We start from the raw sequence: 25871 nt of genomic DNA, 5'->3' as shown, positions 1-25871 counted from the left end.
CCAAGGTCATACATCTTCCCAGTGACAACGCCTAGACTCAAACCTGTGTTCCTGGCTCCCAGGCCAGTGTGCTCCTGTAACACCCTCCACCCACTGCTGCCTTGGCTCCTGCCTGGCTGAGGTTAAGCCATTTGGCCTCCATGGCTCTGGTAGAAAGAACAATTGTCTTGCTTCTCACCACATGTTCAGTGCCAGCGGGTGGGAGTGCTCTGGGCTTCCTAGGCCTTGGGTGTAATGTCAGCACCTCCCCCTCCCCCAGCCACCCGCTGCCCCGACGAGTCGGAATTATACTGAGATCCGAGAGAAGCTCCGTTCGAGGCTGACCAGGCGGAAAGAGGAGCTGCCCATGAAGGGGGGCGTCCTGGGCGGGATCCCTGGGGAGCCCGCCGTGGACCACCGAGATGTGGATGAACTGCTGGAATTCATCAACAGCACGGAACCCAAAGTCCCCAACAGTGCCAGGGCCGCCAAACGGGCCCGGCACAAGCTGAAAAAGAAGGTGGGTGTGGAGGGGGGGGGAAGCCCACCTCTACCACCTCTTCTCAAGGAATCCCTTGCCCCAACCCCCAAGACTTCTGGGGGACGAATGGTGCTGGCTGCCAAAGACTTTGGTATGGCTCACTGCTCTGGGAGGTCCGAGTGAGTTTGGGAGGCATCAGGGTCAGGGAGATTGGGTCCCAATGACTGGAGGACAAACAAATCCAGGCCTCAGAGCTGGATTCCTCCAAGCCCAGGACTTGCTTCAGTCAGTCAGTTATGTATTTATTTGTTCGGAAAACACAGCAAATACTGAGAGCCAAAGAATTTGTTAAGTTCACCCTGGAGAAGCTCGGTCCAGTGGAGAAAGTGACACAAAACTGGACAAGCACATTAGTGTGTGACAAGTACTGGCATGAGGGAAGCACTGCGCCACACCCCACCCCACCCCCATCCTGCCTGGACTTGCTGGAAATGGCCATCATGAGAGGCTAGCTCGCAAGTGAGTACAGATGCACCAGGAGCACCCTCCTGGCAGCAGGCACAGCACATCCATAGCAGCTTGGTGCACCCAGGGCTCCCAACAGGAGAGTCACGACAGCCGGTGGAGGTGAAGAAAGGCCTCGTGGCCCTGCTGAAGAGCTTTGACTTTACCCTAAGGCTGACGGGGAGTCACTGGAGGGCTTTAATCAAATAATGCACTTGGTCGATTCTGTATTCCGAGATGATTGTATGGCGATATGGAAGGTCACGTGGCAGGGTGATACTCCAGGCCAGGAGGTCGAAAGCCAGGATAGACGATTAATGGTGGGGATGGAGCAGGAGGTGGATTTTTAGAGGAAGGAGAAGGGACAGGCTTTGGTGATCGGATTACCGGACTGGGAGATGAAGAGTCAAGGATGTTTCCCAGGTGTTTGCTTGGGTGCCGGGCAGGGTAGCGTATCTTTCACTGAGCAAGGATCGGGGTTGGCAGAAAACAGGAATTTATCTGGGGCACATTGCTGCAGAGGTTCTCAGAAGACATCCAAGTAGAGATGGAGGTGTGGGGCAGGGAGTTGCCAACGTGGAGATGTAAGTGGAACCATGGGAGTGATCCAGGCTGAGGCCAATGAGCCCTTCCCAGGCAGCACTGATGCCAAGCAAGCCCCAGAGCTCAGTGGCTGGTCCCCTGCCGCCTCATCACCTCTTCGCCTGCCCACCCCCAGCTGCATCTATACAGTGCCACACTTGGGAGTCCAGCAGCCAAGGAGATTGGGTTTGACATCCAGCTAGCTCCAGGTCCTGGGTGGTCAAACAGCCCTGGTGCCCTGGAAAGCAGCAGTGGTTCTCCACCTTTTTCCAGCCCAGAGGACAAACCAGGACCTTTGCGCTGCACCCTGAAGCAGTGAGCCAAGGGGTCCCACCACTGCCTTCAGAAAGTGGTTATCATTTTCCTCCTCCTATCCAGCACTGCCAGGCTAGGAGTGTCCAGTGGGCAGCAGTGGTCACTCTGGCCCTTCCTGGTCTCCTAAGGCAGTTAGGTCTCAGCGAGCACACTTCACAGTTCCCAGGCCTGGTGTGCTTTTCACAAATGTGTGTGCAGCACATTCTTTCTCCTTTACCAGTAATGCTCTCTTCTCTCCTGTCCTTTTCCTCCTGGCAGCTTCCTTCTGAGCTCAGTTCAGGTGTATTCTCTTGCAGCCTTGCTCAGGTAACTTCTCCCACTGTACTCCTGCTACACCTCACACATCTCTCTAGTCCGCCGTTTATCACACATGACTCACTTGCTCAAAAACTTACTGCACAACCTGTGAACTTTTGTTTACAGGCTGGCACTCAATATACTGAACTACACCTACCAGGGCTGTTAACTTATTGATAATTGTCCCCCTGATACATGTGTGCTAGTATTTCACTGTGGTCTCAATTTCAGTTCTCTGATGATGAATCATGTTGACCATCATTTCATATGTCTATTGGCCATCTTTTTTTTTTAAGTATATTTTATTGATTACACTATTACAGTTGTCCAATTTTTTCCCATTTTCCCCTCTCTGTCCAGTACCTCCCTTTCTTCCAGTAATCCCCCTCTCCCTTAGTTCATGTCCATGTGTTGTGCATATAGGTTCTTTGGCTTCTCCATTTTCTATACTGTTCTTAATGTCCCCCCGTTTATTTTGGGATTTCCGTTTGATATTCCTCTATTCTCTGATATGATGTTGTATCTGATTGTTTCTGAGTGTCATAGCACAAAGTAAAAAATATAAAAAAAATAAAAGAAACTTACTGCACAGCTACTGTCTGCCCAGCCCAGTGTAGAGGCCAGAAAACAAGGGAAGCAGGCAGCTGCAGTGTCATGTGGTAGGCAGTCATGGTCATTATGTGTTTATACATGAGCCTTCTCCCCATATGCCTCCACCTACCCTTGGCCTTACAACTTGGCTGCACACCAAAACCCAGCCTCCCTGGTAGTCATCCAGCGGAGTGCTCATTCTGTCCACCTCGGGAGACGAATAAAGCCAAGTGTCTTTCTGCCTCCTTAGACTATTTCCAGACCACGACTCTCTCTCCTGATCCTTTGGAACTGACCCCTGGCTCTGTCATCTGCAGCCTACCAGCCACTCCTCTTTATTCACTGAAGACTGTCACCTGCCTCTTCCTCCTCTTCCCAGGCCATGCGAGACCATTTACTCACCCTTACCAATACTCTCAACTCCCTGTCCCATTTTCCTTCCATTCACGCCCACTCAGAAAAACTGTAGCACTGCTTTGGAACCCGACCCACCTCTCCACTTCTGCACCTCTAGGAGAGAAGCAAATCTAATCTCCCTCTGGCACCCACGCTGCTTTCTTGAGCCCCTACATTGCCTAGCCAGCCTCTGGAGCTCCCAAGACTTATTGTTCTTCACCTCTTCATCACAGTCCCTTTGTCAGACCTCCATTCTTCTCTAACTTACAGGTTTCCGCCCACCCCCACCTCATTTTTAATCAAATAACCATTTCCTGTTCCAATGAGGCCAGTGGACAGGCACTCTCACAACATCTTACCATGCCACTTGCAAGTTTTCTTCTTGTCATGACAAATCAACCCTTTTCCTAGCTAAGGTCCATGCAGTCCTTTCCTGCCTCCTCAGGCTGCCATCACCTCCCAGTCCTGCGTTTGCAGCCTCTTCTCCGGGCTCTTTCCCCTCAGCATTCCACTGTGCCCAGTGCTGTCTTTTTTGAAGCAAACTTCCTTGAGCGCACAACCTCTGCCTTGCCCCTCATCTCTTTCCTCTCATCGCAGCCAAATCCATGCAGGTGTTTTCTGCATTCACTGTCTTCTCCCATCTCACTGCAAACACTTTTCCACCCCCACCCCACAGAGAGCTACCAGTGACTTCCTTTTTTCCCAAATCCAAGTCATATTCTCCTGTTCCATCTTCTCAGTTCACTAAGCAACATGTCGCATTTTGTGTTTGTTCTCCTTTTCGAACATTGTATTTTCTTGGGCACCTCCACCCTCAGTTGGCAGGTACAGGGAAAGGACAGTGGGAATGCCAGGTTCACCACATTTCCCACCTTCCTCTCTGCCCTCTTTTCTGTCTCCTTTGTGAGCTCCTCTTCCTGTACCTAACCCTCCCCCTTCAGGACCCCTTCCTGGGAAAGAAGCCATCTAGTTAGTGTTGCCTCCAGGTTTGGTCTGGCCACCTGATTCCTCCCTACACGTCACACTGATGTCTACTGCCACTACCAGGCACCTCCTCATGACTTCCACAGGTACTCAAACTCAGCACATCAGAAACTGAGCTTCTTGTCTTTTTCCAAGAGGTCTGCTGCTCCTCCTCTGTCATCTGTCTAGCTGGAGGCACTGCCATCCACCCAGCTGCCTGAACCAGAACCTGGGCGCGTCATCTTGGGAGGAATGCATCGTGGCGATCGGGAGCAGCGGGCCTTGGGATTGGATCTCAGTTTGAAACCTGGCTCTGCCACCCATGCTCTATGACCTTGGGCAAATCACTTAGCCTCCATGCCTCAGTTTCTTCACCCATAAAATGAAAATAACAGTAGAATCTAACTCAGATCGTTGTGATAATGAAATGAAGCGGTGCTTGGAAGAGGGTCAGCGGATGAGCATTTGGTCAGTGTAGCTGCTACAGCAGCATAGGAGTTGTTGGGATTGCTTCCATGATTCATTGCATTCTCCCTACCCATCGCTGAGGGTCCTGGCCATGGTACCTCCCAGGGAGCTCAAATCATCCACTTCCCCCCGCCCTATGGCCACTGCTTAAAAAGCCTTCAGTGGCTGAACGTTGCCCTCAGGACTGAACCCAGACCCAGGTGTGGCCTGCATGCTCTTCAGAATCTAGCCACTGCTTAGCTTGCCAGCTCCATCTCAACCTGCCCCTTCTGGCCTTCTTGCCCAGTCCCATCCCCCAAAAGAAATCTGGGCTCTAGCTGTACCTCTCAGTGGTTTTCATTCCCTAAAGATCATGTGCTTTTCCTTTTCGCAGCCTTCCCACTTGCTCTTCTATCTGGAAAGCGCTTGTCTCCCTCTCTCCAGGGTAATCCCCCTCCCTCTTCATGCTCAGAGAAACCTTGTTGCCCCTGGGAAACACTACCTGATGGTCCGGTCAGTGTTCCCAGACCATCCTGTGCTTGCTTCCCTATGGCTCCTATCCCTGTCACCCAGAATTAAACAACCTGTTTGTATGTCTGTCTCCCCCAGCATAGTTGGTGAGCAGAGAGTGCTGCTCAGCTGAGTTCTCAGAACCCAGCCCAGGGCCTCCAAGCCGATGATCACGAAATGATTTTCAGGATTGAAAAGCATGAGAACTTCTGCAGACCACAGTTGGGTGTGCTGTCTCAGCTGCCACTTACTAGCCATGTAACCTTGGGCCAGTTCCTTATTCTTCCCAAAGTCAAGTGTCCTCATCTGTAAATTGAGCATAATGATGCAACAAGGGCACTTGTGACGATTAAATGTGACAATTGCTGGGACGTACTGAGCTCATGGTGCCCAGCAGAAAATGCATTGTGTTTTCCCCTTCTCGCCACTAAAGTTGTTTGTGGTTCTATATTGCTCCCTCTGTACTAGTTTTCAGACACCTTTGTTAAGCAGCAGAGTTCTCTTCTGCAAATGGAATCTTCCATGGAGTTCAGGTTCTGACAAAAGCAAAGGTGTTCTGGTGCAGGTGAGGAGTGAAGAGAAGGGCCTTCTAACCCTTCATGCATCCCCATGGCCGCAGCGCTCTGCCTGTGGCCCTGAACTCCATGGTGCATGGCTGGACAAGCTCCCTCGCCTGAGCAGCACAGCGCCAAGGCGCAGCCTTACTCATTCCCAGGGAAAGGAACAAACACCCTCTCAGGTGTGTCCTCCTAGCAACCCTATAAGGCATAGGCAGGCTGTTTTTCTCCCAAATTTACAAATGGGAGTAGTGAGGTTCAAAAAGAAGAAGTGGTTTGTCCAAGGTCCCACTGTTGTGGTCCTGGTCAGTTGTGGAGCCAGTGTTCAAAGACAGATGAGAGAGTAACACGTGTACCCTCTGGGTCACAGGGTCACCCTCTTCTAAGTAGATTCTGTGGGGATGGCAGGCCCTCTTCTCTCTCTCCACTTTCCTTTTTCTCCCCTTCAGTCCCAAATCAGCTGGAAATAGGTGGAATTGTGGGAGTTGTCCAGCCCCTGGCACACTGCCACTACCACCACCTATAGATGTTTGACATCTGTCTCCTGTCTCCCTCTAAAGGCCTCCATGGCCTGCCGATGGCTTGGAGATGGGCACAGGGATGGGGTGACTCAGCCCACAGACTTCCCTTTTCAATATCCAGATCTGTCTCTGTCAACACTGATGGTAAGGTCCAGCCTCCCAGGCCTCCCCTGGACAAAGGGGCTGCTTTTAGGACTTGTCCTGGGGTCCCAGGTGGCTGTCCACTGTATTCTGTGGGCACACTTCAGGCGTGGTGTTGACTGCTTGAGGCCATCTGTGCAGGGAATGGCCTTTCTATGAGACTTGGCCTTCTTTAGTGGCTGTACATGGCATCAGGAGGGCACACATTTCAGGCCACCTAGAGCAGTCTGGCCTACCACGGCAATCTCAGTCCCATGTGTCCCTTCCTGGGAGACCCACATTATGACACAGCTCTTCTCTGAAGCCTGCAGAACTAGAGGTGCCTCTGCAGCAGCCATCTTCCTCACACGTGTCCCCACTTTGGTCTCAGCTCCAGAATTATTGTCCCCATTTTGTCAAGTCCACCGAGACTCAACCAATAGGTGGCTTGCTCAAGCTCAGGCAAGATTCTCTGAGCTGTGTTTCCACTCCTTTGAGTCTAGCCTTCTTACACCCTAGGACCAGACACTGGGCTCTGAACAAACAAGCTGTGAAAACCTTGTCCTCTGGGCCTGACTGCCGCCATTCCCAGGACGTAAACCTGTCCAATTGCTCTCCCTCGTCACTCCCGCAGGGTGGGTGGGCAGGCCAGGGTTGCAGGGCCCTGCCTCCAGTGAGGTAGTGGCAGAGCTGGCCCCCAGGCTGGTGTGTCAGGTGTCACATTGTGCCTAGTAGCTGCCAGGCCCTTGCTGAAACTGCCTCTTATATTGGCAGGAAAAGGAGAAGGCCCAGTTGGCAGCAGAAGCTCTAAAGCAAGTGAATCGTGGTGTTTCTGGAAGCCGGGAGCTGATGTCTGCCAGGGAGAGGCTTCTGGAGTGGCCTGACCAGGAATTGGATCGGGTCAACAGCTTCCTGAGCAGCCGGCTGCAGGAGATCAGGAACACTGTCAAGGACTCCATCCATGCCAGCTTCAGTGTGTATGAGCTTGGTGTGGAGAGCAGTGGCTTCTCTAAGGAGAGGGCTGCTGAGCCAGAGACCCAGAGTCTACCCCTCTTGAAACTCAACGGCTCCTCAGAGCACCAGCCTGACATCAACCTTGACCTGTCCCCTTTGACTTTGGGCTCCCCTCGGAACCACACGTTACAAGCTCCAAGCGAGTCAGCCCCACCATGGGCAGAAACGAGAGGCCCCCAGCCACCATGGACAGAGGTGAGGGGCCCCCCTCCTGGTGTCATCCCCGAGAACGGGCTAGTGAGGAGACTCAACACTGTGCCCAACCTGTCCCGGGTGATCTGGGTCAAAACACCCAAGCCAGGCAACACCAGCTCTGAGGAACCAAGCCCAAAGGAAGTTCCTAGTTGCAAGCAGGAGCTGCCTGAGCCTGTGGCCTCAGGTGGGAAGCTTCAGAAAGGCAAACGACAGGGTGGCCAGGCCAAGAAGAGTGAGGCAAGTCCCGCCCCCCAGTCTGCAGCCAGCCTGGAGGCTGCTGGTGCTAAGAGACAGACCTCCAGCCCCAAACAGCCAGGCAAGACCCCAGAGCCTCCCAGGGTGGGCAGCTGTGCTGAGGCAGGAGAAGGGGGCCAAGGGAGCCGTCCAGGACCAGGCTTGGCGAGCAGCCCCAAAGCTGACAAGAAGGGCAGCTCCTGGCGGAACTGGCCAGGTGAGGCCAAGGCACAGCCTCCACAACAAGAGTCTGTACAGCCCCCCGGCCCAGCAAGGCCACAGATCTTGTTGCAGGGCAAGGGCCGCAGCCGCCGCAGCCGCAACAAGCAGAAGTCTGCCGCCTCCTTGGGTGAGTGCACCAGGAACGGTGGCTGACCCCCACCCTGCCCATCCACGGGGTGGAGGGCAGTGCTGGCCCGGCTGCGGGCACTGAGCCCTCCTGGCTGTGTCTTCCTAGACGACGTGTTCCTGCCCAAGGACATGGATGGGATGGAGATGGATGAGACTGACCGGGAAGTGGAATACTTCAAGAGGTAGGTGTAGGGCCACCCACTGTCCTGCCCACACCCAGATCTTTCATAAGGGTCTGTTCCTTGGCCCTGAGCCCTTGGGTGTCGAGCCTCCCCCCACCCTGCCCTGGCTTTTTCCCTCCAGGCCTCCATCCTGGCACCCAGGCAGCTGCTTGGCAGGACAGGGCACTTGGGAAGGTGCCCGGGACCCAGTGAAGGAGGCATGTGTGTCAGATCCTTAAAAACCAGGGTTTTTTCCAGCTTCGTTCACTTCATTTGTTCCCCTGTATTTCCTCTGCTCTGCCTGGTCTGAGCTCTGGGGCAGAAGTGAATCAGCCAGGCTAGGTGGGGAGGAAACTTAAACACACAGTCTGGTAATCAGCGCTATCACAGGGAAGGGGGTAGAGCTGGCGGTGGCTAGAAGACCAAGCTGCAGGGTGTGGCGGCCAGGGCAGCCCTCTGAGAAGGAGAGGTAACCAGGCTGAAACTAGAGGAATAGGAATGAGTGGGCCTGGCAAACCGAAAGGATGTTTGTGGCAGCAGGGTCAGCACATACAAGGGTTTGAGGGTGCAAGAAGCACGATGCCCTCCGGGGAACAGAAGGCAGCCCAGTATGTCTGGAGTGAAATACCAGCTGGGGAGGGGGCAGTATCCTAAGGCAGTATCAGCTCTCTTCATACATTGTTCCCTGGGCCTGTGGGTGCCCCATCCAGATAGCCCCCCACCAACACAGTTCCCAGTGCCCAGGAGCTGGGGGGCTTGTGCCGAGCTGACCTGGCTTTAGAGACCAGGACACATAGATCTAGGAGAGAGGTCCAGTAGGTAGGGGGCAGTCTCTGATTGTGCTTCTGCTCTGTCGCCCCCCCAAACCTGACAGATTCTGTTTGGATTCCGCAAAGCAAACACGTCAGAAAGTTGCTGTGAACTGGACCAACTTCAGCCTCAAGAAAACCACTCCCAGCACAGCACAGTGAGGTAGAGACCCCCGGCAGCACATGTATCCTTCCCAGTGCTCTGCCAGCTCCTGTGTCCACCAGACCATTGCATGCTCTGAAGCACAGGGAGCTGGACTGAGGACTTGGACCCCTGGCCCCTGCACCTCCGCAGTGACGGCACAGCAGCCTGTGCTCTCCAGAGGCACAGGCTCTGCCCCTTCATCGCTCCTCCCTGGGCCAGGCCCTCTTTTGAACCCTGTCCATGTTCGTAAGGACCCCTTCCTGCACTGCCATCCCTAGGGTATCTCCGACAGACCTCTACTTCCCAACTCGGGCCCCAGAGGGCTGCCCCCACCCCTGACATCAGCCTCGGGGTTGAATCTCACTTGCTGGTCCTGGCTCCTCCATGCAGGCTACCAGGGTCAGCCCTGAGGGAGCAGCGAGGCACCGCCAAGCTGGGCCAAGGCCTTAGAGGTCGTTTAGGCACAGAGGAGTTGGTGAGCCTCTCTTTCAAGACAGGATAGGTTCTGTGAGGAAATTGATAGGGAAGCTTCCCCTGACAGGAGAGACCTGGCCCCCAGCTGGCCTTTGGCCACCCCTTCCAGCCACCAGTACAGTCCCTTTTGTCTGCGTTATTGACCAGTGGTGCTCTGGACTGAGAACCGTAGTATAAAAGCGAAGGGGTGCCGGCAGGCAGGCTGTGATGCTGTGCTCAGTGCGTGTCTTGACCCTGAGCTGCATCTCCGGGTCAGGCCTCTTCTGGTTGGCAACCACACAGTACCCTTACGGCAACAGGATGCCGGGGCAGGCAAGCTGAGCTCCCCTGCCCTCCTCCTCCCCTTTCCAGTGCCAGAGCAGTAGACTTCCTGGGTCCTTGGCTGAGTCTGTCTGCTTTCCCATTTTGGGTCAGGATCCCCCACATTTGCTGTTGGCCCCAGCTCCCCAGGGGCACCGTCTGGGGATGAGATCCCTGTGCACCCTTGTGCTGCCCTGGAGCCTCAGCTGTCCTCAGACCCGCCTCAGTCCTGCCTCAGCCCTGCTGCTCTGAGGGTCTGGGCTCCCTGATCTTTTGCCAGTCTGAGATGTTCACACCCCCAAGAGCTTCTGCCAGGTCAGGGTGCCCTCTTGCCTGTCTTTTCCACCTCCACGGGAGCCAGGAGTAGCAGGGACCCCACTTTCACCTGTTGCCCCTTCTGAGAAAAAGGTGTGCATCTCCTCCCACAGGCCCAGTTCCCCTGTCATCCAGGAAACCTCCAGCCATATTATGTCTCTTTGGCTGATCTCTCTCCCAAGACAGGAGATGCTCCCTCCCCGTCTCCTTTGACCTTTCGCCTCCTCAGAGCAGGGCTGGGAGCCCTGAGTGTGAGAGAACGTAGTGCTGCTGGCACGGACTTGGGCCCAGCCTGGGCTGTGCATCTGGGCACAGAGGTTGCCTGTCCCCTGCCTGTCACCACGCTGGCCTGGGACAGCATACTGCCACAGAGAGCTGGGGACTCCTTGGGGATGGTGCCATGTTCCTCGTGATCTAGGGTGACGTTTCACCTGTGGGTAGAATGCCAGGGCTGTGGCCATGTTTCCTGGCAGGGTCTTAACTTTCATGCTCTGCTGGAGGGGACTGAGAAAGTCAGTGGGAGCAAAAGTAGGAGACAACTGTTCCTGCCCTGCGGAGACCCATGGAAACCCAGAGCTGGCCTGGGAAGGCCGTTGCTCACCATGTGGCCATGCCCTTCTGTTTCCTCAGCCCCTGCTGGGTCCATCGTCTTCAGGCACTCCTGAGATGCCCATCTGCCAGCTGAAGGTCTACAGTTTCTTCCTCCTCCATATCCCATCCACCTGCCCAAGCCCCACCCTGCTCCCACCATCCGGACCAACCAGAAGCTGAGTGGATGCAGAGCTGGGCAGGGGCCCCTCAGGACCTCCACAGAGCCACCTCCTGGTGCTATGCAGCCTCCACACTCAGAGCCCCGGGGGCTGGGCTGGCCTGTGGGCAGCGGGGCTGATGGTACTGCTGGCCCAACACTGCTCTTTTTGTGTTTGGTTTTTTGTTTTGTTTTGTTTTTTTTGTTTGGTTTTTTTTTAATTCTTTACTTTTGATACTGTGAAGATCTTTCCAGCCGAAAGATAAAGCAACATTTGGACACAGAGTCTGTGTGTTGGTCACCTGCTGGGCTGGGTCAGGGTGGAGGTGAGGGAAGTGATCAGAAGCATGGGGCCTGTTGTAGTCACTAACCATGTTAGGTACATGCTGTGTATCAATGACTTGGCAGCATTGTCTCCACCTAATTGCAGTTGGTTTGAGTGGGACTGTTAAATGGGACTTTTATAAATGAAACTAAAGATAAGACAGCGAAGGCTGTAGTGATTTCAGCCTGGTTGAGAGAGCATGGGCCCATGTGACTGCAGTCTCTGGGCCCTTTCCTCCTGTTAGGGGGCCTCAAATGGGAGCAGCCCTGTTTCTGCCTCTGTAAAATGGGTGGATTAGAGGAATGGAAGTTGGTCTGTGGGTAGCTGATATGGGAAGGCTTGGGTACATTATGGGCAGCACACCTGTAGCCTGGGTGTTTGGGGTAGTGGGACGGTAGTAGATGGGTAGATGGAGATTTTATAAATTGGATCTGACTTTCCGATGGGAATGAGATGTAGCTTAAATACTTGAGAGTTAAGAGGATAATGAACCCTTCTGTAAAGTAAAGCTAACTACTTCACCCTCCCCCCCTTCCCCCAGCAAGTAAATCTGGTTTGTAAATTCAGGTTTTAATATATATTTGCTAAAAATGCCTCAGATGTGTGTGTCCCAACTCTTAGTTTGAGCTCAGGGGGGAGTGATTGAGGTAGTGGACATAAAAACACTAAGATCCCTTTTTGAAGTGTTGAGCAGGATCAGAAACCACTCCCACCCTGGCTGGTGTGGCTCAGTGGATTAAGAACTGGCCTGCAAACCAAAAGGTCACCGGTTTGATTCCCAGTCAGGGCACATGCCTGGGTTGCAGTCCAGGTCCTCAGTTGGGGGCCTGTGAGAGGCAACCACACACTGAAGTTTCTCTCCCTCTGAAAATAAAATCTTTAAAAAAAAAAAAACACTCCCTCCTCCCTCCCCATCCCCACTTGGTTGAGCTGCACCATTGGCCGGCAGTCAGTGCTGGCTTCCTCTCCTAAAGGGAATCAGCGTTGCTCTCAAGTGCACAGTTCCTGGCCCCTGGCCTTTCCCAATCCCCAAGGAAGCATGGATACTCCCCTGTGAAACCTTTTTCTGTACATTTATTACCTGTGTTCCTCTCACCCTTGAACTTGCACTGGCCTCCTGTCCTGCATTTGAATTGGCACAGCTATCTAGAATACTGCCTCATTTGAAAACTACAGGTCTTACTGAAGCAGCAGTTTTCCTACAGACATGACTTCTGTGAGTGGCGTCCTGGGCTCCTTATGCCTGGCCTCTACCTCCAGCACTTGCTCCAGCCACACCTACCACCTCAGTTTGCAGCTGGGCCTGGCACCCTTAGATCTCCTGACTTTTGCTCACATAGTTCCCCTCTTCCCAGATTATCGTCGTCGTCGTCGTCGGCAGCCGTCCGTCTCGAGAGACGATGGTGTAGCTTCTTAAGAGTCCATCTGCACCGCCGAGAATGGCTGTGCAGTCCGACTCGGGAGTGACATCGTATCTGTCTCCTCCCGTGTTGAATTGACATCTTGCGATGACGCTGAAGCTACAGAGCCTGGGCAGGGTAATATGGAGGGTCTGCTATTGCCCATGCAGCAGACCCCCCCTCTCTTCGCAGCTGAAGGGTCCAAGGGAAAGACGGAGTCGATACAGCTTGGCTTCAGGTGCGCCGCAGGAGTTGCCAGTGTTGAATACAACGTCAAACCGCCTTAGGGACTCCGGCTCCGGATTTTCTGTCGGGGTTTACTCCCTTAGCCTTTCCCCTGAAGAGGTATGCCGCAAGGCAGCGGAGGTTTTTTGGAATCAGAGTTTTCCTTCTCTGATGTGCCCTGACTGGAAGATCGAACCAGCGACACTTACCAGATTATACTTCCTTCATAAATCCCTGCTCATTCTTCACTTCCCAGTTGAGAAGCCACTTTTACTATGAGAATCAGTTTGCCCTGCCTTTGTGATAATTCCCAAAGTGGTACCATGTCTTTTGATACTACTCAAGACTTATATTTTCTGTCTCCTCAACAAACCCATAATCTCACAAGCCAGGTTTGTGTCTTGCTCATCTTTTATCTGCTTCAGCACGGCACAGTGCCCAGCACATGCTCATGTTGAATATATGAAGAAAGAACAGACAACACTGGCCCCTCACTCCTCTCTCAAAGGTCTCCAGTGACAAAATCACTCTGACAGCCACAGCCCTGCATGCTCTGGGCCCATTTTCCTCTCCAGCCCTTCCTCTGACTAACCGGCTCCATGCGGGCTCAGGGATCACTATTCCCTGGGGATCTGCACTTGCAGGTGGCTAGGCCCCTCCGGCTGAACCTCTGTCAGGAGGCCTCTTCCTCTCCTCCCCATTTCCCGCTCTGAGACCCACACCTCCCTGGAAGCTCAGATCCAGTGTCTCCTCGAATCCTCAGGTTTCCTGTGAGCTCTATTAGAACATTGTACAATAATCGCTTACACATGCACAGATCCTCAGTTAAAAACCACCATCATCAGCATTTTTATTTACCCCTCTCTACTCTGAACATCAATGTCTCACAGATGAGGCCACGACTCAGAGCTGCAGTGCTTGAGTCATTTATTCCGCAAACCGCACTCTGCCGCCTCGGCCCTGCGGCGAGAGTTCCCCAGCCACTAGAGGGCGCAGTGTCCCCCGCGGGGGCGCGCCGGTGACGTGAAGCCCTGAGCGAGGCTGGGCAGCTGGCGGGGCCCGCGGCTCCACTCGGGACGCCTGCACCGCCCCCGGGCTTGGATTGAGCCTTTAGCGCAGGCTCCAAATCCTCCAGCATCCCACAATGCTTTGCCTGACGCTTTCGCTTTCAGCTCTGGCTTCAGCTGCGTAGCCACACGGAGAGCGTTAACGCCGCGCCTCAGGACAGAGGCTCAGAAGAAAGTATGTCCCTTGGCGCGATCCGGCACTCAGAAGTCGTTGCTAGGCGCCGACGGCCCCTCCTTCGCATCTGGTTGGATCTCAGAGGTAAGGCGGGGCTTTTTTGCCGTGGGGCGCTTGTGTGCAGAAATAGATGGAGGAGTCGGAACCCGAGCGGAAGGTGGGAGCGAAGCGGTGGGGTTCGCGCGGGTGGAGAGCTGCAGTTAAGACGGGGAGGGGGGCTGGGCTTGACTGTTGTGTCTCCGCAGCGGGCTCGTGCCGATGAGGCGACTGCCGCAGGGAGCCCTTCCGAGGCGGAAGATGAGGACGACGAGGACTATGTGCCCTATGTGCCTTTGCGACAGCGCCGGCAGCTGCTGGTGAGAGCTTGGGGGCGCAGGAGCAATGGGGGTAGGGGATGGGGTCTCGCATGGCGACGGGGACGGGAGGTGTCAGTACCCGGGAGCGTGGCCCCCAGGCACAGAGGCACTGGCGACCTCATCTCAGGGTAGAGCGGCTCTGCACCTCGGGGTACGATCCTGGGCGCGATCCCCTTCTCTGTGTTGGGCTCGGCTCTGAGAGACGCTGGTGGAATCTCAGCTCCAGAAGCTGCTGCAGCGAAGACGCAAGGGAGCTGCGGAGGAGGAGCAGCAGGACAGTGGCAGTGACTACCGGGGAGATGAGGACGACATCCCGCTGGGCCCTCAGTCCAACGTCAGCCTCCTGGATCAGCACCAGCACCTCAAAGAGAAGGCGGAAGGTGAGCCCAGCGGCGGCTGGAGGCCCGGCTTGGTGCACCGCTTTGGCATTGCTCTGACACTGTCTGCATTTTTTCTCAGCCCGCAAGGAGTCTGCCAAGGAAAAGCAGCTAAAGGAAGAGGAGAAGATCCTGGAGAGTGTTGCTGAGGGCCGAGGTATGGCTGTAGCTGGGGCAGGGCGGAGGTGGACTGAGCCTCCTCCACAAGCCCAGGCCTGTTGTATCTCAAGGGGCCCGGCCTCTGGGAAGCAGAAGTCAGCCCTGAGCCACTTCTTTCTTCTCAGCCTTGATGTCAGTGAAGGAGATGGCTAAGGGAATCACATACGACGATCCAATCAAAACCAGGTGCGTCTTTACAGTCTGTGGAAAAGCAGCTAGTCTTACTTAGAACAGTATGTGGCTGAGATTGACAGGGACATGCCAGAACCAGCTATGCCCAGTGCCTTTCTTGACCCCTACCACCTTCTCACAGTTGGACACCTCCCCGTTACGTTCTGAGCATGTCTGAAGAGCGACATGAGCGAGTACGGAAGAAGTATCACATCCTGGTGGAAGGAGATGGTATCCCACCACCCATCAAGAGCTTCAAGGAGATGAAGTTTCCTGCAGGTACGTGACGAGTGGGGGAGGCACCACACTTGGACAGGCAAACATCTGTGAGGCTGTGTCCTGGCCCGCACTGAACTCAGCAGCTGCAGCATAGCCTGTGGGGATGGAAGGGTTTGAGGAGGGGTTTCTTTAGGCTCCTTTTTCAGTTGTGCCAGCTGAACATACTTCATGTTGTGTGCCATTAGGGACCTCCATTGGGCACGTGAAACTGACCTTAGATCTGGATGTGAATCCTGCCTGCACTTAGCCTAGCGGCTTTGAACAGGTCTGTCTGTCAGTCTTTCTTTCCCTCGTGTTTTGGACCTCAATTTCATTATCTGTAGCTTGCGGGAAATAGGGCCAGTTTTACAGGCTCTGGGCCCTGCTAAAGTACCTGTGAGACACATGCATGATGTTAGGGTTGTTTTCCATAGCCATCCTGAGAGGCCTGAAGAAGAAGGGCATCCATCACCCAACACCTATTCAGATCCAGGGCATCCCCACCATGTAAGTGTAGACCTGGGACCTGAAGGAGGGTGGACGGGCAGGAGCAGATGTCCAGCTGGAGAAGCAGTCCCTGGATGTATTCTGCTGAACCTCACCTGCAGGCCTGTCTTCTGCCAACAGTCTGTCTGGCCGGGACATGATAGGCATCGCCTTTACAGGCTCAGGCAAGACGCTGGTGTTCACTTTGCCCGTCATCATGTTCTGCCTAGAACAAGAGAAGAGGTTACCTTTCTCCAAGCGTGAAGGGCCCTATGGACTCATTATCTGCCCCTCGGTAAGATCGGCTGGCCTGGAGGGCAGGGCACCAATGAGACTGTCCCCTGATACCAGCCCCTCTCCCTGTATCTGCAGCGAGAACTGGCCCGGCAGACCCATGGCATCCTGGAGTACTACTGTCACCTGCTGCAGGAGGACAGCTCGCCACTCCTGCGCTGCGCGCTCTGCATTGGGGGCATGTCTGTCAAAGAGCAGATGGAGACCATCCGACAGTGAGCATGAGAAGTCCTTCCCCTAGAGCCTCCGCACAGCCCCTAGAGTCCTTTGCTTTAGCTACTCTGCAGGTCCCTACAGGGGCCTAATTTAAAGGAGTCTCTAGTCTCATGAAGAGATTGGTTGGGGTGGGATCGGATGTGGTGAGGGAATATGGGAACACAGCAGATGAAACAGAGGCATCTGGAAAGTCAAGGGATCAGGCATTCTAGACAGAAGGCCCAGAGGTGGGACCTGGGATATCCAGGAAGGTTAGGGTCATTTAGTGTGTGGTCCAGCAAGGAGGCTGAGGCACTTGGGAAGGGCTGGACCCGTACCCTTGCCACACAGTGCTGTCCTCAGCAGACATCACCAGCTGTCTGTCGTCACAGTCAGGTCACACCCAGTCCGTGTTTGATAGGCATTTCCAGTCTTAGGGAAGATGTTGACTCAGAGCAGTTGAATTCTGTGTACCAGGAAAGTGAGCCCTTCCAGGCCTACAGAGGAAGCTGGGGGAGTGCCAGCGGTGGCCTATCTAGGAGCAAGAGGAATGACCCGGGAGAATGGGGAAGGGCATGCCAGGCAGAGGTGACCACATGGGTGGGGAGAGCTCTGGAATATAGAGATTGGTCAGGAAAGCTGCATCTTGCTCCAGTAGAGACGTATGCTGTACATAGGGCAAGGTGGTGGGAGTAAGGAGGAGGGGATAGGTGAGGAGAGACAGGAAGGAGGTCAGAGGGTGGAAGTCACAGTGCCAGCCTTTAAGTAGGGCTGAGCAGCTGGCCCCAACCTCATCATCCCTCTTTGGTCCCCAGTGGTGTGCACATGATGGTGGCCACCCCTGGGCGCCTCATGGATCTACTGCAAAAGAAGATGGTCAGCCTAGACATCTGTCGCTACCTGGCCCTGGACGAGGCTGACCGCATGATTGACATGGGCTTCGAGGGCGATATTCGCACCATCTTCTCCTACTTTAAGGTGCCCATCCCTGCTTGGCCAGGCCACTCCTGCCACCATCAGGGCTGCCCAACCACTATCCCAGCAGCTCAGCCTCCCCAGCCCCCCACCCTGTGCTCTCAGCCCCAGCTCTCCTCTTCCTCAGGGCCAGCGACAGACCCTTCTCTTCAGTGCCACCATGCCTAAGAAGATACAAAACTTTGCCAAGAGCGCCCTGGTGAAGCCTGTCACAATCAATGTGGGGCGTGCGGGGGCTGCCAGCCTGGATGTCATACAAGTAGGCAAGCTCTCCTGGTGGGCACCCTCGCCACTGAGGGTGGCCCTGCTGAGGCCCCTTAGTTGCTGATTAGAGTGGCTGGGTGGTCCACCTTGTGGGCACTGGGGTCTCATTCAAAACCCCAACCCTCAGCAGGAAACATTCTTGGGGTGCCTAGCCCTTGCTGGCAAGAGACTTGTTTATAATCACCACCTGGCCAGCATTATGAGCATGGCCATGGCTGGTAGCCTATTCTCAGGGCCACCTGACTTGGCCCCTGTGGTGGCAGGAAGTGGAATATGTGAAGGAGGAGGCCAAGATGGTGTACCTGCTTGAGTGCCTGCAGAAGACACCCCCACCCGTGAGTGTAGCAGCCAGGCTGGCCCAGGGCCCCCAGGATGAGAGGGAAGGGGAAAGGGGCAGCACACTGGAAACGGTGGGGGACGCTGGGCAGAGGCAGTCCCGTGACAGGTTGGGCTTTCTGGACAGGTGCTCATCTTTGCAGAGAAGAAGGCAGATGTGGACGCCATCCATGAGTACCTCCTACTCAAGGGGGTTGAGGCCGTGGCCATCCATGGGGGCAAAGGTCAGGACAGCACATGCGAAGCATGGACCCTGCTGCTATAATGGCCCCTCACCTAACCATTCCCCTGCCTGGCTGGCTTGCCACTACTCCCCAGACTCCTGCTGTCTGACAGCTCCTGCCTGACCCTCCCCAGACCAGGAGGAACGGACCAAGGCCATCGAGGCATTCCGAGAGGGCAAGAAGGATGTTCTAGTGGCCACAGACGTAGCCTCCAAGGGCCTGGACTTCCCTGCCATCCAGCACGTCATCAATTACGACATGCCTGAGGAGATCGAGAACTATGGTGGGAGCTGTGGGACTGGGGTGTGGGACTTGGGTGCGGGACTAGGGTGTGGGCTGGGCCCCAGGCCTGGCAGTGAGCCAGAGGCTGTTTCCTCTCCCTGCAGTGCACAGAATTGGACGCACCGGACGCTCAGGAAACACAGGCATCGCCACCACCTTCATCAACAAGGCCTGCGGTGAGTCTACTGCCAGGGCCACCTCTGCTGTCCCCAAGTCCTCCAGGTCCTGATTACAGCATCCAGGATCAGACCTAACGGTTCCCGCTGTCCCCACAGATGAATCAGTGCTGATGGACCTCAAAGCTCTGCTGCTGGAGGCCAAGCAGAAGGTGCCACCTGTGCTACAAGTGCTGCACTGTGGGGATGAGTCCATGCTGGACATCGGAGGTAACTGTGGGACAGGGGGCAGTAGTCCATTGGGGGCATGACAGGAACACCATGAAACAAGTCCACACTGCACATCAGTGGACGGGGCTGCACGGTCTGGGGCATGGATCCTGGCCCTGTCACCATGCTGACCCCTATTTCCCCATACCCCATGCCCCCAGGAGAACGAGGCTGTGCCTTCTGCGGGGGCCTGGGCCATCGGATCACCGACTGCCCCAAACTCGAGGCAATGCAGACCAAGCAAGTCAGCAACATCGGCCGCAAGGACTACCTGGCCCACAGCTCCATGGACTTTTAGCCACCTGTTGTCCCTCCTCTCCAAGAGGCCTCTGTCCCTGGGTTCCAGCAGCCTCCCATACACTAGCCCTCCAGACAAGAAGTCAGCATCCTCGGCCCAGCTGGCCCCGGCTGAGCCAGGCTGCACCTGGCTGCCTGCCCTCTGTGCCCCTGGAATTCATATTCTTGCTGCCATTAAAGCTCAAGCCTCTGGAGTCTCAGCCCTAGTCCTGCCTCTGTGCTTCATTCACCTCGCCTGCCCCCTGCTTCCTGGCAGCCTCGCCCTCTCACCTCCAGAGCCCTTCTGAGGCAGGGCCTGGGCACCCACACCCAGTCACCTAAGTTGTGGAAAGAGGCATCTAGCTGGGGCCCCCTCTGGGCTAGCTGTATTTGTGACTCAAGGCACCACATTGGTAGATGGGAAAATCTGGTAAGGTGTTTGGATCCCTTTGGTTGGCTGTCAAAATCTCCAGGCCTCCCCCAGCCTCCCTCTTGTCAGCTGTATGAAGCTCCTGGTGCCACTTGTTCCTGGTAGGGAACCCTCTGCTCTGTTTGCTGAGGGGCAGCAGGTGACCCAGGACTGCCACTCAGGCTACAAGCACTCCCTGGCATGCTCTGTGTGAGGCTGTCTGTTGGGCAGCTCACAGGTGAATGAGAGAGAGACCAGGTGTGATGGACGTGGGCAGCAGTCACGAGACTGTTGGCAAATGGACCAGGATTTCAACACCTGGCAGGGGGTCGGCAGAGGACCAGCCTTGATGGTGCCTCCCCTGTGCCAGGCACCTTGTGTGCAAGGCCACACGCCTATCCCAGCAGGACAGCAGTTGCTCAAGCCATGTTTGTCACTTGGTGTGTGGCCTTGAGAAAGTTACTTAACATTTCTGAGCCTTGATTTCCTCATCTTTGAAATGGCAGAATGCAAAGGTCCGGTGTGAGGCTGCAGCTCTGTGCCGCTGGTCCCTGTTTGGCACAAAGCCGGGTGCGGGAGGCCCTTGGAAAAGGCTTCCTGCCTGAGAAGCTAAACTCCATATGTGACCCCCCAAACTATATTCCTCAGCCTGTTTACACACTTCTTTCCAGAGTTGTTATTGAATGAATGACATGAGGCTGTTTACAGAATTCAGATCGATTTCTAAAATTCAGAGTCATGATACTGGTTTCCAGCAGGGAAAGGAAAATAAATACAAGCCCCTAGCAAGAAGCAAAGCTTAAAGAGAGCATATATGTGTACAGTCCCATTGGGGGTGTGCCACCTGCATTCCTGTGGCCAGGGCCATGCCTGAGGACGGGCTCACTGCTGGGGTCCTCTGCTCAGAAGGCAAGGGGTGGTCAGGGGAGGCCTCCCAGAGGAAGAGGGAGCCCGTGCCCAGAGTAGCATAATGGTGAGGGGACCCCTGGGGGCTTGAGCTGGGGTCGGGACTCAACACCTAGAGCGTGGGGCTGAGAAGCCCAGGCTAGACCCAAGGGCAGTGGGAGCCAGAAAATGCCTAGGAAGGGGAGAGATGCATGGGCCCAGGTGGGGCAGTGGTTCAAAGGGGAGACACACAGTCTGGCATTGGGCGGGGGCTGTGAAGAGGCAGAGAGCAAGTGAGTGTTACAAATCTTTTGAGATAAGGACAAGCCAACCAACCAGGGTTGCAAGTTGGGAAGCAAGCAGTTTGTGGGACTGGCTGCAGGAATGCCAAACCCCAGGGTGCACAGCTGCCCCCTGGGGGAAATGAGAAGGGTCAAAGACTGTGACTGAGGAACCAACCTGCGGGTCAGGTGCTCACGCCCACCTGACTCAGGTGCAGGCACAGGTCACTTGCCCTCAGGTGGTCTGTGGCCCCTGCAAGGCATGGGTGGACACCTTGGCCAGCCAGGACCCTTAGGAAGAAATATGTGGTGCCCCTACCCCCCATCCTAGTTCTTTGATTGAAGGAGGGGTTCCCCTCCCCCAGCCAGCAGCTGCCTCAGGACTGAGGGAGGGGAAGTGGCCAGAAGGGGAAGTGTGAGGAGTTCCCCTCAGCCTGTCACCAGTCCCCTCACGCCCTCGGAGTGGCGGCCCAGGGCCTGCCGCGGCCATGGAGCCTCTGGAGACCCCCATCAAGGACGGCATCCTCTACCAGCAACACATCAAGTTTGGCAAGGTGGGGACCCTGGCTGCTCAGGATCATTGGTGGGCCTCCACCCCAGCTTCAGACAGCCTCCCTGGGAGAATGGGGTTGGGAATCAGGATGGGGGGATCAAACTCAGGGGTGGGGGTGGGACAGAGCCTCATCCTCAGCCTGAGCAGGTGAGCTGAACCTGAATGTGGGGTCAGGGAGACCTGGCCTCATTTCTAGATGGGGAAGCCATAAGTCAGGAGGAGCCAAGAACCCAAACCTCGGGGCAGGGCAGAACTGGAAGGCTGACTAATCCAACCGCCTTCCACCCTTTGGAGGGCCAGGGGCTGAGCTAGAGGAGCCCCCAGAGGTGGAGCCCCACCCTGCAGAAGAGGGCTCAGCTCCTCTCGGCCTGTCATAGGACATAGTCGGGGGTTCACCTCTCCTCAGGCAGTCAGCCCTGCACCCCCACAGCTCAACTGCAGCTGCTGCAGGGGCAGATAAACAGTCTGTTTCCTTTGCTTGACACTATTTGCATGTTTCCTTCCTTGTCATCATGGGAATAAGGCCTCCCTCCCACCACAGTCCTAGTCCTGTGGCCCAAGTGACCTTTGTGGGGGGAGGGGCACCAACATGACAGCAGTGTCCCGTGGTCTGTTCACAGACCTAATCCAGTAGAAGCCCTGATCTCATGTCCTGACCTTTTGAGAGCCCAGGACACTAGTGCTTCTGGGGGTACCAGTCAGGAAAGTGTGGGTGGGTTCACACCCAGGGCTGACTGGTCCCAAGCACAGCTCTCACCCCCACTAGGCTGGCTACAGCAAGGCCTCCTTCTCTGAGGCCCTGAGGCATTGGGGGAGGCAGAGGCCAGCCCAGGTGGCCAGGAGTGTGTGGTGGGTGGCTCCTGCTGAGCCCTGCTGCAGTGAGGGGCTTCACCCCGTCCTCATCTCCCGCAGAAGTCCTGGCGGAAGGTGTGGGCTCTTCTGTATGCAGGGGGCCCATCAGGTGTGGCACGACTGGAGAGCTGGGAGGTCCGGGATGGTGGCCTGGGACCAGCTGGGGACAGGCCAGCAGGTCCTAGCCGACGGGGAGAGCGGCGGGTCATCCGCCTGGCTGACTGCGTATCTGTGCTGCCCGTGGACTGCGAGAGCTGCCCCCGTGACACTGGTGCCTTCCTGCTCACCACCACCGAGCGCAGCCACCTGCTGGCCGCACAGCACCGCCAGGCGTGGGTGGCCCCCATCTGCCAGCTGGCCTTCCCGGTGAGCACAGGATGGGCGGGCAGGGCACCCAGGGGCTGTCCAGGGTACTGCCTCACCCCTACCTAATCTATCCTGTATTCACTCACACCCTGTCACGCAGCAAGCACCTGCCAAGCACCTGCCAAGCACCTAGGAGCCTGGGAAACACCCCAGAAACCACAGAACGAATCTTAGATAGCCAAACGTGCTGTGGAGGAAATAAAAGGCTGGAGTGGGACCAGGAGTGAACCAGGGGACATTAGGCAGAATGGTCCAAGGAGGCCTCTCAGAAGGGGGCAGTAGGCCTGAGTCCTCAGGGACAACCCAGCAGGCAAACATCTAAGAAGTGTTTCTCCAACACTGAGGTCTCAGGAGTGTCCTGAACAGGGGGAGTAGCAGCGTGAGTAAGGCCCGGAGGCAGGGAAGAGTTTGATTTGGCTGGAGGGCAAGCAGTGGGAGGGCCCAGGAGGAGGCCAAGGGGAGAGAGTTTGGTGGGAGTTGCTCCTAGGCCACATGTAGAGTTTAGGGTTTTATTCTTAGTGAGAGGAGAAGTCTCTGGGGGTTGAGCTAGGGGACTGAGTTTTCAATCTTAACAGGGCTTGATGGACCACAAGGAAATGAGTCTGGTGGGTTCCTCAATGAGTGAAAGTGTGACCATGTGACCCAACAATTCTCAAGAGAATTGAAACAGATGTTCAAAAAAAGACCTGTGCAGGAATATTCAGAGCAGGACTATTCCCAATAGCCCAAAGGTGCAAACAATCCAGTGTCCCTCAGCCAATGATAGATAAACCAGATGTGGTCTGTCCATACAATGAAATACTATTCGCCATAGAAAGGAAGGCAGTACTGACACACTACACTACACTACACTACACAGTGGATGAACCACAGAAACATTACACTAAGTGAAAGAAGCCAGATACAAAAAGCCACCTATTGCATGATTCCATTTATACGAATACCCAGAATAGGCAAACCCACAGCAACAGAAAACAGGTTGGTGTTTGCCAGGGGCTGGGGGCAGGCAGGAATGGGACATGGGTACAGGTTTCCATGTGGAGAGAAGAAAAGTTCTGGGACTAGATAAAGGTGATGGTTGCACAACCTTGCGACTTTACTTAAAAAAAACAGAACACTGAATTGTACACTTTAAAATGGTAAATTTTACATTGTATATTTAATTTTTTAATTTGAAATTTTTTTTACATTAAAAGAAAGGCTATTAACAGGAGAAAGGACACCAGTGAGGAACCTGCTGTGCTTGGCCCTGGCCCTGCTCCTGTGCGCCAGGGAGGTCCTGGTGCATTGTGCTGAGAGTCACCCTGAAGGAGGGAGGGCACTGGATGTGTGGTTGGGGGTGCAAAGGAACCAGGAGTGAGTGGCCAGCTGACTTGTTCCAACCCTGAAGCTCCTGCCCCTTCACTGCTCTAAGCTGTGGGGTACACACATGGGCCAGCCTGGTCCCTGTCCTCACACAAGGGTGAGGGGGGCCATCCAGTTGTGTGTCCCTGCTTGACAGCTCTCAGCACCCTTTGGGGAAGGACAGGACTGTAGGAGGAGAACTGGCTACAAGGGGTGCCCAGAGCTGTGCGGTGTGTCAGGACAGAGCTGGGACTGGCACCAGATCCCCAAATTCACTTGCTTGTCAGGAGTCCCAGGTGACCTCTCTCCCCAAGAAAAGGTTGCAGGAAGTGGTTTGGTGGGAGACTCTAATCTCTGACCTTGACCCATTCCCCAGGGCACTGGGGAATATTCCACTGCAGCGGAGGAGGCAGAGGCTCCTAAGCGGAGCCTGGTCCCCATGGAAGAGAACTCCATCTACTCCTCCTTGCAGGAAGGTGAGTCGGGAGGTGCAGGGAAAGCTTCAGTGCCCCCACACGCAGGGCTGGGACTTCTGGGGAACCATGGCGGCCGTGCCCTCTGCTTACAGTGGACAAGTTTCCAGTGGTGGTGCAGAGGACAGAGGCAGCTGCCCGCTGCCAGCTGAAGGGGTCCTATGTCCTGCTGCTGAGCCAAGATGCCATCCAGCTGAGCGAGCCAGCCAGCCCGCAGGCCCTCTACACCTGGCCCTACCACTTTCTGCGCAAGTTTGGTTCTGACAAGGTGGGGCACTGGGCCTGCTGTGGGGGTATTAGGGGATGCTGGAAAGCGGGAAACCCCTTGGCTGCTGACCCACCCATGTCTCCCACGACCAGGATGTGTTCTCCTTTGAAGCTGGCCGCCGCTGTGACTCAGGCGCAGGCCTCTTCGCCTTCAGCAGCCCCCGAGCTCGAGACCTGTGTGGGGTCGTGGCTGCCGCCATTGCTCGCCAGAGGGAGCGGCTGCCTGAGCTGGTGGGGCTCCGGCCCTGCCCCCTGCCTCGGGCCACCTCCCTGCCCTCGCTGGACCCCCCTGGGGAGCTTGAGGAGTTGCCCCCCGGGCCTGAGCCTTTGCGCTCCAGCAGGGCACGCCTAGCCGAGCCTGGGCCACAGAGCCTGCCGCCACTGCCTGTGGAGGCCGGGCTGTATGCTGCTGTGTGCAAGCGGGCCAGCGGGCCCCCTGTCCCCAGCGAGCACCTCTATGAGAATCTGTGTGCGCTGGAAGCTGGCCCCACACCACCCAATCTGGGGGGCCCTGCGCGGGAGCGCCCTGGTGCCTGCAGTCCCCCGGACAGTCCAATCTACCACAACAGCGAGGACCTGGGCTGGCCTGGCCCAGCACCCGACAGCAGCCTGGAGGCGCAGTATAGGCGGCTGCTGGAGCTGGAGCTTGGCAACAACAGTGACGAGTCCGGGGTCTCTGGCCGCCATGGTACTCAAGCGGGCTTCAAGGCCAAGCTGGTAACGCTACTGAGCCGAGAGCGAAAGAAGGGCCCGGTTCCCTGTGACCGGCCCTGAACGCCTGCCTGCTGTGGCGGGGCATGGGACGAGAGGGTGGGCAAACAATGGACATCTGGGGACACAGCACTGCACCCACTCTGGCCTCAGGGACAAAGCAGGTGTTGTGAGGAAGCCCCTCAAGAGCCCTGCCAGCCCCCAGCGTACTGTGTACAGGTGTGCTGAGAATAAAGCCTCTAGCTCCCGCCCTGGTCCTGCCTTGTGGCCCACAGCCCGCACCTCCTCACTTGGACTCCTGGCAATGGCACTTGGGCTTCACACAGGCACATAGACCCTGCCTCACATCCGTTGCAGCAAACATCAGTGCCCTCTGCTGGGTTCCAGGGACATGGATGACCTGGACCTGATCTCTGTTCCCAGTAGTCTCTAGTCCACTCCAGCAGGTGGGCAGGATGCAGATAATTACAGCTCCGTGTGCATCAGAGTA

The 25871-nt window shown here is 55.8% G+C and overlaps 3 protein-coding genes across 10 annotated transcripts in view; all 3 read left to right on the top strand.

Annotated features, from left to right (window-relative positions):
* Positions 1–11294, top strand: part of FAM193B (family with sequence similarity 193 member B) — a 32338-nt gene extending 21044 nt beyond the window's left edge. For 3 of the 5 annotated variants that reach the window (XM_090287988.1, XM_090287987.1, XM_090287991.1), the window contains 5 exons: positions 260–499; positions 7038–8055; positions 8164–8239; positions 9093–9190; positions 10892–11294. In XM_090287988.1, coding sequence (XP_090144114.1) covers positions 260–499; positions 7038–8055; positions 8164–8239; positions 9093–9189 — 1431 coding nt within the window. In that variant the 3' untranslated portion in view covers position 9190; positions 10892–11294. The remainder of the gene's footprint in view (positions 1–259; positions 500–7037; positions 8056–8163; positions 8240–9092; positions 9191–10891) is intronic. The other 2 variants (XM_090287990.1, XM_090287989.1) reach the window with 1 other exon arrangement.
* A 2859-nt stretch (positions 11295–14153) lies between these two features.
* On the top strand, positions 14154–19461 carry DDX41 (DEAD-box helicase 41). Of its 4 annotated transcripts, none has more exons than XM_090287986.1 (17): positions 14154–14285; positions 14447–14557; positions 14778–14937; positions 15017–15091; positions 15219–15279; positions 15407–15543; positions 15957–16029; positions 16150–16303; positions 16360–16517; positions 17313–17475; positions 17600–17731; positions 18000–18071; positions 18200–18296; positions 18430–18579; positions 18683–18754; positions 18854–18964; positions 19126–19461. In XM_090287986.1, the coding sequence occupies exons 5-17, from the start codon at positions 15224–15226 to the stop codon at positions 19260–19262; spliced, it is 1512 nt and encodes a 503-aa protein (XP_090144112.1). In that variant the 5' UTR covers positions 14154–14285; positions 14447–14557; positions 14778–14937; positions 15017–15091; positions 15219–15223; the 3' UTR covers positions 19263–19461. The 4 variants fall into 4 exon arrangements, with proteins under 4 accessions (XP_090144112.1, XP_090144110.1, XP_090144109.1 ...); XM_090287984.1 differs by lacking the exon at positions 14154–14285 and adding an exon at positions 14294–14358 and having other exon boundaries at positions 16381–16517; XM_090287983.1 differs by lacking the exon at positions 14154–14285 and adding an exon at positions 14294–14358.
* A 1765-nt stretch (positions 19462–21226) lies between these two features.
* Positions 21227–25635, top strand: DOK3 (docking protein 3). Its single transcript, XM_090287982.1, has 5 exons — positions 21227–21369; positions 22281–22586; positions 24307–24406; positions 24499–24671; positions 24764–25635. Exons 1-5 carry the CDS (start codon positions 21304–21306, stop codon positions 25442–25444), a joined length of 1326 nt encoding a protein of 441 aa, XP_090144108.1. The 5' UTR covers positions 21227–21303; the 3' UTR covers positions 25445–25635.
* Positions 25636–25871: the final 236 nt, after the last annotated feature.

The sequence above is a fragment of the Furipterus horrens genome, unplaced genomic scaffold (assembly GCF_987537825.1).
Source record: "Furipterus horrens unplaced genomic scaffold, mFurHor1.1.pri manual_scaffold_10, whole genome shotgun sequence".
NCBI classification, from domain to species: Eukaryota; Metazoa; Chordata; class Mammalia; order Chiroptera; family Furipteridae; genus Furipterus; species Furipterus horrens.
This window is presented reverse-complemented; position numbering and strand designations above follow the sequence as displayed.

Bases quoted from the DNA above. Each gene is read 5' to 3' on its own strand.
- DDX41 (XM_090287983.1), top strand. From the start codon at position 14,332: ATGGAGGAGTCGGAACCCGAGCGGAAG. The intron at 15,544-15,956 runs GTACGTGACGAG...TGTTTTCCATAG, and splicing joins GGAGATGAAGTTTCCTGCAG to CCATCCTGAGAGGCCTGAAG. The intron at 18,580-18,682 runs GTGGGAGCTGTG...CTCTCCCTGCAG, and splicing joins TGAGGAGATCGAGAACTATG to TGCACAGAATTGGACGCACC.
- DOK3 (XM_090287982.1), top strand. From the start codon at position 21,304: ATGGAGCCTCTGGAGACCCCCATCAAGGACGGCATCCTCTACCAGCAA. The intron at 22,587-24,306 runs GTGAGCACAGGA...CCCATTCCCCAG, and splicing joins TCTGCCAGCTGGCCTTCCCG to GGCACTGGGGAATATTCCAC. The intron at 24,407-24,498 runs GTGAGTCGGGAG...CTCTGCTTACAG, and splicing joins CTACTCCTCCTTGCAGGAAG to TGGACAAGTTTCCAGTGGTG.